Genomic DNA, 13,550 nt, shown 5'->3' with positions numbered 1-13,550 from the left:
AGCGTATTTTGAAGGTTTTGTATCCTCCAAGCACCCACAATCCTTTGCACACATTCAAACTCAAGAAAAATAACTGGTGGAAAACAAGTGTCATCGACTTTCATTATGTAATGCATAAAATCATAAATTATTATGTAATATTTTCATAGATTAAGGTATGATGCTTTTTTTTTTTGGAAAATTAGAAGATGAGAAGATATCAAGTGCTGTTTACTCATCTGCTTTGAAAGGTTGTTAATACTCTTAATCATATATCAGTTTATTGGCACAATTTATGAATTCATTGTTTATTAAATTATTTGTTTAAATATTTCAATATTTTGCCTCATATCCTCATTTTTGAAGACGTTGATCTAGATCTGACACTATTAATAATAACAGTATCTGTGTGCTGACTGTTAACTTGGTTTTTGAACAAGGCAGTAACTGCTCTGTGTCACTGTGACTCTCTGGCGCAGTAATACACAGCTGTGTCCTCAGTCTGCATATTCTGGCCTCGTAGAGTCACTGTGTTGCTGGAAGTGTCTCTGGAAACTTGAAATTTACTTTTTAGTTTATCACTGTAATATGTGTTACCATCACCACATATCTCTCCAACCCATTCCAGGGTTTTTCCTGCAGGCTGACGAATGAAGTCACTGCAGTAGCTGCTGTCAGTCAGTGAATATCCAGAGATTTTACAGGGCAGTGTCAAAACCTGACCAGGACTTAAGACAAGAGAATCAGTCTGGGTCAGTTCAACACAGTGGACACCTGAGGGGAAAAATATGGTCATGTTAGAGATATAATTATGTATAACAATAGTATTTTTTTTATAAAGTATCTTTAGAAGTTACAAAGGCTTACAAGAAACAGCTGCCAGCAGCAGCAACAACCAGAGAGATGAGGAGATCATGGTTTGAGACGTGCAAGAACAAGCTGCTTGTTTCCATCCTAATACTCAAATAAAGAGGAGGAGGAGGAATATTTGCATACAGTTCTGCATATGCAACCTAGTATACGTATATATTTTTATATGTGACTTTGCATTATGTGTTGTTGTTTTTACATTTCTTTCAGAAGACAGTGTTGACTAGAATGGATGAGTGGATTGTGGAAAATTACACACAACAAAAATGGTGCTAAATAGCACTAAAAGTGGTTCATTTGGCTTGTATTAAACCACTTTCAGCACTTCTCAGCATCTTTGTCAAATAGTGCTATTTAAAACAGTAAGAGGAACCCCATTCTCCTCCTTAGATTTTAGATATGTTACTGCACTCTAATATGTTTCCATGAATGGCAATTTGCTATAATGGCTCAAAAGCTGTTTTGAATCACATTTATGCTTTTCTGAGGTCAAAAAGTATAGCGTGGGGAGCCTGGAATATTTCCTTATAGGGGGCCTTGTGGGCAAAAAGGTTGAAAGCCAAGCTATTTTCAGGACATACACTGTATTTCCAAATACACCAAATGTCCCCACAAGGATAGTAAAACCTGAAATTGCGGTCCCAACAATTAAAATATATATATATATGTATATATATATATATATATATATATATATTAAAAATAGTAAATGGTGTTTATCTGAAAATGTAACAATGCAAACCTGTTTTCTGTAAGGGGTAGGTTTAGGGTTAGGGTTAGGGTTGGGTTAGGGGATAGACATTATAGTTTGGTCAGTATAAAAAATATAGAAGTCTATGGAAAGTCCCCACAATTCACAAAAAACAAACATGTGTGTGTGTGTGTGTGTGTGTGTGCCTGGTATTTATCACGTTATGGGGACCAAATGTCCCCACAAGGATAGTACATTTTTTTAGGTGCCCATGAGGAAACAGGCTTATAAATCATGCAGAATGAGTTGTGTTATTTTTTTTTTTTTTTTGAAAAAGTAAAAGTGCACTGTAAACCCCGATAAGTTAACAGAACTCAAAAAAATTAAGGCAACCGATTGCCTTAACTTTTTTGAGTTAATCAACTTAAAATAATAAGTTCTCAGAAGTTAAAAATTTCTATTACATACTACTTGTAGTTTTTGATTATAGTTTACTTAATTTGTTTCATTGGGTCTATTCAAATATTTTAAGTTATATCAAATATTTTATTATTATTATGAGTTTTTAATAATTTGTGCCATTGTATTAAGTTAACAATACTTATAAAAAATAAGTTATATAAACAAAAAATATGAGTATTACTTAACTCAATATTATTTAGTAGCAGTTAACTCAAATACTTTAATTACATAATACTCAAAATCATGTGGCTCAAAACTTATAAAATTTGTGGCAACTGATTGCCTTAAAAACACTGAGTACATGTAACTCAAAAAAACGTAAGTGATGACTTTTATTAAACAGTATTTTCTTAACCTCTTTCATTTAACACAGTGAAAATGAATACTTAAAATACAACAATATATTGTTTATTGTGGAAAATTAATTTCTACACACTGTAGAATTAAAAAAAAAAAGAAATTCCACAATTAAGGGGTTTTTTGCCCTTAAGTGCCCAGCCTCATCACTAACAACAAGTGAATATAAGACAAAAGCAACAATAAAAGTACAAAATGTAAACATTTTACAAAATTATTTCTTTTTACAGGTTTACATTCAATAACTGCTGTTAGTGACAAGGCTGTGTGCATATATAATGCCAAAAAATTAAAACAGACAGTAATTGTGCAGACAAGTGTCACTCATTCAGAAGATGAGAATCCCTGATGTCAGCTGTGTTGCGGTTTGGAGCGTTTAGCCAAGCCCATGCCCGGTTCGACAGGGGTTCAAGCAAAAGCACCCTCACTTGAAGCCGTAATAATAGCATGCTGAAGGAAGAGATCTAGCAAACTATCCCCGGAACATCTTCAAGCTCTGGTTCATCAGACTCCTCCTGAATAAATGAGAGAAACAGAAATGAATAACCAACTAACCAATATCAAGTCTAATATATCACGTTTATTTATACGGTGCTTTTTAACAAAACAGGTTGTTGTCTAAGCAACTTTACAGTTTTAAATAGGACAATAGTGTGTCAATAATTCAAAAGTTCAATGTTGCAGCAAAGTCAGATTGCAAAGGACTTATCTGGGTCCAAAAGCGTCTAGGTAACAAGTTCCTCACTGATGATCCACCTCTGGGGCTCATCAAGTTGACGTGGTCCCCGCTGACATTTAGGGCTGTAGAGGTCATCTCAAGATGCTGATCCACCATCTGGGTTGAGTACGGACTGGATCTGGTGGCTCCGTTGACCTCAGAATAAGAAGTAGAAAGAAATATTAGCGTAGAAACAGAAACAGACCATTCTTCTTATGATGCAACGAGTACATTGGGTGTTATGGGAAGTGTTCCTGGCTCCGGTTGACCTAATTAATACAGCCTAACAATCCGTTATGTGTAAGCCAGGTTAAAGAGATGGGTCTTTAATCTAGATTTAAATTGACAGAGTGTGTCTGCGTCCCGATCAGTGTTGGGTAGATTGTTCCAGAGTTTGGGCGCTAAATAAGAAAATGATCTGCCGCCCACGGTTGATTTTGATATTCTAGGTATTATCAAACTGCCAGAGTTTTGAGAACGCAGCGGACGTGAGGGACTATAATGTGATAAGAGCTCGCTCAAGTCAATCAAGTACATTTTTCAACCCATTTTTATAATTAATTTCTGTTCATTTAAATACTGTTGGTTCAGCAGAAAAGTAAGTATATGCTAATCACTTGAAGATTAGCATTTAAAGATTTATGAAATAAAAGATACTGTTAAAGGAGTAGTTCACTTTATAAAAATAATAAACAAAAAGAACAAAAAAAACAATAATTTACTCACCCCCATGTCATCCATAAAATAAATGTCTTTCTTTCCTCAGTCAAAAAGAAATTAAGGTTTTTGAAGAAAACATTCCAGGATTTTTCTCCATACAGTGGACATTAATGATGGCCAACAGGTAGAAGATCCAAACTGCACTTTCAGTCTCTACACAATCCCAGCTGAGAAATAAGGGTCTTATCTAGCCAAACGATCAGTCATTTTCTAAAAAACATAAATAAATATGTTTCCCCTTCGGGAACTCAAGCTGCGTCCGAAAACGCTAGGGGAACGCCTCCAGCGTAACCACGCTCTGAAACACGTGTGCAAACAGTCCAATGGAGAAGCGAGACATCACAGGCAGGGTGACGTAGAGACCAGAGAGCTTAAAGCACGTGCAGTGCATGCAGCCGGCAGCTTCTGTCTTTCAGCAAGCGCTCTGTGTGTGTGAGTCACTCTGTTTTTTTGTGCTAGTTCGCACAGCTTTTATTTGACAGTGTCACTATGTCCTACAAAGCACTCTTACGAATATAAGCAGCAGCATTTAGACTGTGTGTTCCTCTCTGCCTGCGCTATTTCGGGTGGCGATACACACAATCTATTTGTTGTCTGTCTGGGAGCGAAGCATGGGAGTCAGTTCTCGAGGGAGCTGACTGCCCGCGTTTGCGTTCCCCGCGCTCAGCTCCCGCTTCTGCTGAGGCAGGGCGGCGGCTGTGATCGTAGGGATCGCACATAGATCTACGGACGGGTTAGAGACGGGTCCGCCCTATCTCTGCCTTTCTCCCTAGATCTAGCGCTCTCTTTCTGGGTTCGGAAGCCCGCGCTGCAGTTCTTCCCCCTTTGAATGAGAGCTCGCGCTGCTGCGGCTATCTTTCTCCGAGGAGACTGATGCTGTCCGCATATGAGCTGACTGCATATTAGATCGCTCGTTTCTACCTGCCCTCGCTTCTAAAAAATAAATAAATTCAGGAACGGGGATTCAAGCGATTTATGTGTGGTTTGTTCTGGAGCTGAGCATGTACAGTCTGCCCTTGAGGGGGTGGGCTGTATTCATTCATAAATGTGTTCATTCAAAAAAACAAAAACAAAAAACAAACGACGTGCATTTTGAATGTTTAGCTCTTCTCCCATTGTCATTTAATTCTGAGGAATTCAATTTATTGCACTCTCACCCTGTACTTTCGCTAAGTGTGTGGATGCTGCTGTGGCTTAGCTAAAAAAAAAAAAAAAAGTGGCTCCCAGGGCATCTGCATACTGATCCTTATTGGCATTTTTGTCGGTATGGGCGGTTCGGCATCGAGATGTCGTCCTCACCCATATGAAAGAACTGGGGTTGTGACTGAACGCAGAGAAAAGTGTGCTTTCTCCATTACAGAGAACCACTTATCTAGGCGTGGTGTGGGATCGACCACGATGCAGGCATGTATATTTCCTGCTCGGATCAAGTCATCCTCGCGGCAGTCAAGAGAGTGAAAATAGGCACTCACTGTGAAGCAGTTTCATAACTGCTGGGTCTGATGGCAGCTGTGTCCAATGTGATACCTTTTGGCCTGCTGTTCATGAGACCCCTGCAGTGGTGTCTCAAGACCAAGGGGGTTCTCCCTGAGGGGAAACCTGCTTTGCATGATCAAGGTCACGCGGCGATGCCTACGTGCCTTGGACATGTGGAGGAGACCTTGGTTCTTGTCTCAGGGCCCGGTGCTGGGAGCTCCTTGTTGCCGCGTATGCTAGCGACGGATGCGTCCCTCACCGGTTGGGGAGTGGTCATGAGTGGCCACCCCGCCCATGGTCTGTGAAGCGGTCACCATCCAGTTTGGCACTTCAGTTGCCTGGAGATGCTGGCCGCGTTTCAGGTACTGAAACGCTTCACCCAGACCTATGAGACTATGGTCCTGACTCCTATGGTCCAGGACCTCTGAGGGCAGGCCCTACTGGGGAAGGGCGTGGTCCACCGCATTCTTCGGTGCCCGTCTCTCCTCTGTGCCCTCGGGAGATTAGCCTGCCAACCCTGCCGGTGCTTCAGGGCGCAGCGGTCTCCAGTGAGCCCACACCTCAGTCTTCCGCCCGGAAACGTAGCGGAGCTGGGGAGCTCGCCACCCCTGCGGGGGTCTCTACAGCAGCTAGTTCGGCTGTCTCCTGCCGGTCATCCGTTACAGAACACTGAACTAGCAGCTCAAACAACACCAGAGACCAGTCTCGAGAGACTGGTTCCCTTAGTAGATTATTTGGCAGCGTGGAAACTACTGCCAAATGTGTCTGCATGGGTCCTGCGCACTGTAGAGCGAGGTTATCGCATCCAATTCGGCGCACCGCCGCCTTTCAACGGGGTCTTTCCCACTGTGGTGAGCCCCGAGCAGGGTCTGGTAATGGAACAGGAAGTAGAAACTATGTTGAGGAAGGAGGCCATCGAGGTGGTCCCTCCTCAAGACGGGGAGTCCGGGTTCTACAGCCGGTACTTCATTGTTCCGAAGAAGGATGGGGGCCTGTGTCCCATTTTAGATCTGAGACTACTGAATCGTTCAGTTATGAGGTTGAAGTTCAAAATGCTGACTGTCAATCAAGTGGTGTCACAAATCATGTCCGAGGACTTGTTTGTGACGATAGATCTAAAAGACGCTTACTTCCATGTCTCCATCCTTCCTCAACACAGGAAGTTCTTGAGGTTTGCTTTCAGGGGCGAAGCATACCAATATCGGGTTCTTCCGTTCGGCCTAGTACTCTCCCCCCGCACTTTCACAAAGTGTGTGGGTGCTGCTCTGGCTCCGCTGTGACTCCGGGGCATCCACATACTCAATTACATCAACGATTGGTTGATTCTGGCTCAATCGGAGCACATGGCGGTTCAACATCGAGATGTTGTTCTTGCTCATATGAAAGAGCTGGGGTTGAGACTGAACGCCAAGAAGAGTGTGCTGTCTCCATTACAGAGAACCACTTATCTAGGCGTGGTGTGGGATTTGACCACGATGCAGGCACGTTTGTCACCTGCTCGGATCGAGTCGATCCTCACTGCAGTAACAAGAGTGAAAGAAGGCCGGTCACTCACTGTAAAGCAGTTCCAGCGACTGCTGGGTCTGATGGCAGCTGCATCCAACGTGATACCTTTTGGCCTGCTGTACATGAGACCCCTACAGTGGTGGCTCAGGACCAAGGGGTTCTCCCCGAGGGGAAACCCATTCCGCATGATCAAGGTCACGCGGCAATGCCTACGTGCCTTAGACATGTGGAAGAAGCCTTGGTTCCTGTCTCAGGGCCCGGTGTTAGGAGCTCCTTGTCGCCGCATACGCTAGCGACGGATGCGTCTCTCACCGGTTTGGGTGCAGTCATGAGTGGCCACCCCGGCCGCGGTCTGTGGAGCAGTCGCCATCTCACTTGGCACATCAACTGCCTAGAGATGCTGGCCGTGTTTCGAGCGTTGAAACACTTTCTCCCGGACCTAATAGGCCACCATGTGTTGGTTCGCACCGACAACACAGCGGTGGTCTATTACTTCAACCACCAGGGAGGTCTGCGTTCGCGCCCCTTATACAGCTGGCGCACCAGATCCTTGTGTGGTCCCAGGACAAACTCCTCTCGCTGAGAGCGGTTCATGTTCCTGGGCATCTCAGTATGGGAGCAGACATCCTGTCGAGGCAGGGGCTGAGGCCCGGGGAATGGATGCTTCACCCCGAGGTGGTGAAGCAGATTTGGAGAGTTTTTGGCCAGACTCAGGTGGACCTCTTCGCGACTCAGGAGAATGCGCAATGTCCCCACTGGTTCTCTCTGACTCATCCAGCTCCACTGGGGCTGGATGCCATGGTACAGACGTGGCCGAGGCTTCGTCTGTATGCCTTTCCCCTGATCGCTATGCTCCTAGGAGTTCTGGAGAGGGTGTGCCGGGATGGGGACCGTCTTCTTTTAGTAGCCCAGTACTGGCTGGCCCGAGCATGGTTCTCGGACCTGATTCCCTCCTCGGCGGCTTTTTCTCTCGTCCTAGCTGTGCTCAGTGATACACACTAGGCAGGGATTTGAAAGTCTGGCAGCGTGGGCATATCGTTCCCCTAGCGTTTTCGGATGCAGCTCGAGTTCCCGAAGGGGAACGTCCCAGGTTACGTATGTAACCATGGTTCCCCGAGGGAACGAGACGCTGCGTCTCGAGCCATACTTCCGGCATCCCTGCAGCGCTTGCTCCTCTATTTAGAAGCTGCCGGCTGCATGCACCGCACGTGCTTTAAGCTCTCTGGTCTCTACGTCACCCCGCCTGTGACGTCTCGCTTCTCCATTGGACTGTTTGCACACGTGTTTCAGAGCGTGGTCACGCTGGAGGCGTTCCCCTAGCGTTTTCAGACGCAGCGTCTCGTTCCCTCGGGGAACCATGGTTACATACGTAACCTGGGACGATATACTTTAACCACACCTTGTCTTGCTCGACCCAACTTATGTAATCACGTACGTGTGATGTAGGCAGAAGTTCCGACCCAGTGTTTACAAAGCAAATGTGCAAAGAAGTTTAAACGATATCGGATGATTGTGAAGTTCGAGGAGAAAACGAAATGAGTTTTTTGCCCAACCCTTCTTGAACCTAAGTGCACCGATGACGAACAAACTGCACATGACGTTTCTTACATGACTGCGTAATGCGTAAAGTTGTGGACGAGCAAAATGAGCACTTGTGGCTAAGAAGTATGATTTTTTTTTTGTTTTGTTTTTTGTTTTTTTGAAAGTGACCAATCACTAGATAAGACTCTTATTCCTCAGCTGCGATCTTGTAGAGCCATTTAAAGCTGCATTTAAACTGCATTTTTAATCTTCAGTCCACTGACCACCACTGAAGTCCATTGTATGGAGCAAAATCCTGGAATGTTTTCCTCAAAAACATTATTTTCTTTTTGACTGATCACAGAAAAACATGAACATCTTGGCTGACATAGGGGTGAGTAAATTATCAGTAAATTGTGATTCTAGAAGTGAACTAATCCTTTTAGTACAGTCATGTTAAATTTGTTTAGGCCAGAAAGCAAAGTTAGGAATTAGAGCAAGGGCTGGGTTGAAAAGTTTAAGTAGTACAAATGTAATGATAACACTTTGCTATGCACAACATTTAAATAAAAATGGCCCACTTCATATTAATCAAACAGACATATCCCATACTGAATGCTGGTAAAAAGGTCATATATACTTGTGCTAATAAATTTACATACCCCTTGCAGAACATGTTAAATGCTGATTTTAACAAAATAAGGATCATGAAACTGTATGCTATTTTTATTTAGTACTGTCCTAAATAAACAATTTAACACAACTGATGTTTATATACTCCACAAGACAAAATAATATCTAATTTAAATTAGATATTAGATTACCCCGTTCAAAAGTTTGCATACCCTTGAATCTTAACACTGTGTGTCATTTCCTGGATGATTTATGACTGTTATCTTTTGCAATAGTTGTTCATGAGTTAATGTCCTGAGCAGTTCATCTGCCTGCTGTTCTTCAGAAAAATCCTCCAGATCCTGCACATTATTTGGTTTTCCAGCATCTTCTACATATTTGAACACTTTCCAAATGTGACTGTATGATTTTGAGATCCATCTATATACAATGAGAACAACTGAGAGACTCATACATAACTATTACAAAAGGCGAAAACATTTACTAATACTTAAGAAGGCACCACAATGCATTAAGAGCCAGGTGGTGTTGTCACAGTTCTGTCTGTTTGCATTCTTAGTTTCTCCCAGCACCAGCAAACGTAACAGGTGTAAACTTTTGAACAGTTATGTTTTGAATGTGTACATTTTTCTTGTTTGCAGATTTTTTTTTCCATTTAGTATTGTACTTCAGAAGGTACATAAATATTTACATTTCTCCCAGAAGACAATGTAAGTACAATTTACTCTGATTATCCAATTCAAATGCTTCTTATTGCATTGTGGTGCTTTCTTGAGCATCAGTGAATGTTCTCATCTTTTGTAAGAGTTATGTATGAGTTCCTCAGTTGTCCTCAGTGGGAAAAGATGGCTCTCAAATTATACATTCACTTTTTGAAAAGTATGCAGATGCTGCTGGAAAACCAAATAATGTGCAGGAGCTGGAGGATTTTTCTGAAGAACAGCAGGCAGATGAACTGCTCAGGACAAACAAAGGACTCATAAACAACTATCATAAAAACAGTCATGGATCATCCAGAAAACAACACACAGTATTAAAATAAAAGCACGTATAAACTTCTGAATGGCATCATTTTTATAAATTCAGTCATTATTTGGTCCTGTTTTTGTGAAATAGCTTATTCAGGTCAGTACTAAATGATTAAACTAATAAAATTTTATACAACTATATATACATTTTTATAAAAATAACATTTTACATATTCTGCAAGGGGTATGTAAACTTATGAGCACAACTGTACATGATCATTGTACATTAAACTTAAGCATCCAGAAACCAGTAACCAATAAGACAAACTCAAAGCCTAAAAAAGCCTAGTTCCTTAAATAAAAGTTAGAAACTTACTTTCTTTAGAAGAACACTAAAGACCCATTATCCTTTGGTCACTAACACCCTTGGTGGTCCACTGGTGCCTGGTGATGTAGTGAGGTCTTCTGAAACAAAACAATTGGTCTGTGTAAGAAACTAAACATTATTTACTACATTACCCACATAGTGACATACAGTACTTGTCTAGTTTGTAAACATTACAATTTGTAAATGTTCACAAAGAAGACTCTTCAGCTCACCAAGCCTGCATTTATGTGCTCAAAAATACAGTAAAAACACTAATAGTGTCAAAGAGTTTTAACTGTTTAAAATGTTTGTAAAAGACATTTTAAAATGTAATTTATTGCTGTGAAGCAAAGCTGAAACTTCTGCATTACTACAGAAAATTAGTATATTAGAATGATTTCTGAAGAATCATGTGACACTAAAGACTGGAGTAATGATGCTGAAAATTCAGCTTTGATCACAGCAATCAATTACATTTTAACATATATTTAAAGAGAAAATAGTTAATCCAAATTGTAACATTTCACACTATTACTGTATATTTGATCAGTAATGCAGCCTTGCTGAACAGAAGATACTTGTTAAAAACATTAAAAAATCATAAATCATCATAATGTGTCAATACTTTTGACAAGTACTGTATAAAAAATTGTAGAAAATCATGTGTGAACTGATGCCATTGTCGTTTACAACAGCAAGAGAGGACACACGCAGAAGGCAGTATAATCAGGAAGTAAATAAGACTGAACACAACTTGCACTGCGGCAATTCCACGCAAATGTCAACCTTACCATCAAAAAATATTTTTTTTACCAAAAGAATAAAACCCTGTTTAACTTGTGCATTTAGGTCTGTATTTTACTGTACTGATGTGCTTTAATAGAAATTTGAAGGAAATCGCAATGTTCATCCACCACATATAAGGGTGCGCCTAAAAGTAAAATTAAATTTTTATTCGACGGTATTTCATGTTTTCAAATGAGAGATCAAAGACTGCCCATTATTTAATTGATGTAAACAGCAAGCATTTTGTAGAAAGATGGAGGCCTGTCTGAAAAGTAAATAAACTCACTTTGTCTAAACAGCGATGATTTTCGGATTTATAAGGGCTTGATTTATGATGTCTGGACGCTTCAGCGCTGTGTCACGTCCGTAACATTTTAAAGATTAAGTTTATATCATACAGTAATTATTAATGCAATTAACTTGAAACTTTCTGTACAAAGCCAACTTATGGCCATGCTAATTATGACCAACAGCTCATCTCTATTCTTTGCTCTTATCAATCATATAATGCGTTACGGACGTGACCGTTACGGACGTGACTGTTACGGACGCTTCATATTAAATCTTATACCGGCACGTTGCCAAGTTGCTGATGATTGATAGCCTATACTGTGTAGATCTAGACTTCTGTAATCTCTTTTAGGCTTTATATATCATAACATTTTAGAAATTAATTAATTCTAACATTTTAAAAATTGCATTCTCAGCGAGAACATCAGTCGTTTTAGCTAAGACTTCATCTGCTGTGCGGGTCAGAAATGCACAGACGGACTGAAGGACAAATCGCCAAAACTATTTCAAATGTCATAATGTTCATGTCATCATGTCGTCTTTAAAACTTTTATGTTTTACACATAACTTGTGTCGCTGTGTGCTGCATTCGTGTAAAGAGCAAGATTTACGTGTACCGCACGCATGCTGCTGCAACGCGCAAGAGATGTGCTGTGGAGTAACATCATTCATTCTTATTTGTCTAAATATTTTTTCTTCATTACAAATCTTGTTTGGTGTTATTTTGTATCACTGCATGTTAAAACTAATTCACTGTTATGCAGATGCAGTTGCAAAATGTGAAACTGTAATCCTATTCGCAGTCTATCATTTTATAAATATTTATATGTATACAATATTCAGTAACTTATCCTGTTTGATATTTTTATTATTTAATGCATTAGCGATTTATTAAAATAGGTTTATGAGAGTCATTGAAACAAGTTTCAACAACAACAACGAATTGGAGCGGCATCGACATCAGCCCGTTATTATACAGCCTTCAATTTGCAGGTTATAACTACATCTGTTTTATTTATTTTAATGCGGATCCCACACTCTAGTGTTAACCTAATATAAATGTGCTCTAAGCTATTATCCATATTCAAATGTTTGTTCGGAAACGAAATGCTCAAGCATGACAGGGAGGCGCCCGCGCGATTACTTGCATTTTTCAGTGCGTCCTCTTTCGGATTTTCATTGCCTTTTGACAATGAATCCGATTCAGCCCGCTCATCAGTTTTATCACTGCCATCCTGGATACCATTTACAATGGCTGGAGCCACTTGCTCCGAAGGTGTTCTAGGCTCAGTCTCATTTTGTTCAGTCACCTTATTATTAGTACATTTCAATTTTGTATGTCCGTAGACCCCACAAGAGAAGCATTTCATTGATTCCGTGCTGATAAAAATTATGTAATCTTTACCTGCCAACGTAATATCATTATCACGAATGGATAAACCAACTTCCACTAAATGGTGAACCATAGACTCTTCCCTCAAAAACACAACGGCAGCCTTGTTCATTCTAGATGCCGACAAAATGTTACGAGCACCTATTTCACCACTATTTCTGATAATGAAACAAACTTAAAATTTGGGTGCCTTACATACATAAGAAATAAATCTAAAGAAAGCTTGCCTACTTTTAGTGAACCAATTCAAAACGAAATCAAATATGCTACTAGCCTACCTGATTATGTAATCTGTAAATTTCTCTCTCCAGTGGAGATTTCGTGAATTTCATATTTGCAAGGACTCTGAAAACTTTTCTATAGTGGTATAAATTTCCCTCCCCCCCTCTCTGAAACACAAAAACGAAAATTGTTCGAAATCGAGCCCCTGCCCGACGTGGATAAAAATTATACTCTGAACTCCAGTGGATTTACACAAACTGACAAATTCAAGTGTTAGGTTGTGCCCCGCGCTCTCCTAGGCCTGTGATATATTTAGAATATTTTACTAAACCTGTTTGTATCTTAGTTATTTAATAAAACATTATAAGCATTTTTTTTCATTAAAGCATTTTTTTTTTTCAGCGGCATCCGTTTAATCTTGATCAGGGGCGATTTTAGGATTTTAATTTTAGGTAGGCTCAGCCCCCAATGAGGGTATTATATATATATATATAGATATATAGATATATAGATATAGATATAGTACAACCCTTTTTGAGTTGTAGAGGACACACCTTGTCCTCTTTTTCTTACTCTGCGCCGCCGAGGTC

The 13,550-nt window shown here is 40.5% G+C and overlaps 1 gene segment (V, D, J or C); it reads right to left on the bottom strand.

Annotated features, from left to right (window-relative positions):
• Positions 1-436: 436 nt before the first annotated feature.
• LOC127159752 (Ig heavy chain V region 914-like) lies at positions 437-906 on the bottom strand. The segment is given in 2 exon segments: positions 437-753; positions 847-906. Coding segments are annotated over 2 exon segments (366 nt in total).
• Between the last annotated feature and the right edge of the window lie 12,644 nt (positions 907-13,550).

The sequence above is a fragment of the Labeo rohita genome, chromosome 3, assembly GCF_022985175.1.
Source record: "Labeo rohita strain BAU-BD-2019 chromosome 3, IGBB_LRoh.1.0, whole genome shotgun sequence".
Lineage (NCBI taxonomy): Eukaryota > Metazoa > Chordata > Actinopteri > Cypriniformes > Cyprinidae > Labeo > Labeo rohita.
Note: the sequence above shows the minus strand (reverse complement) of the source record. Positions and strands in the feature narration are given on the sequence as shown.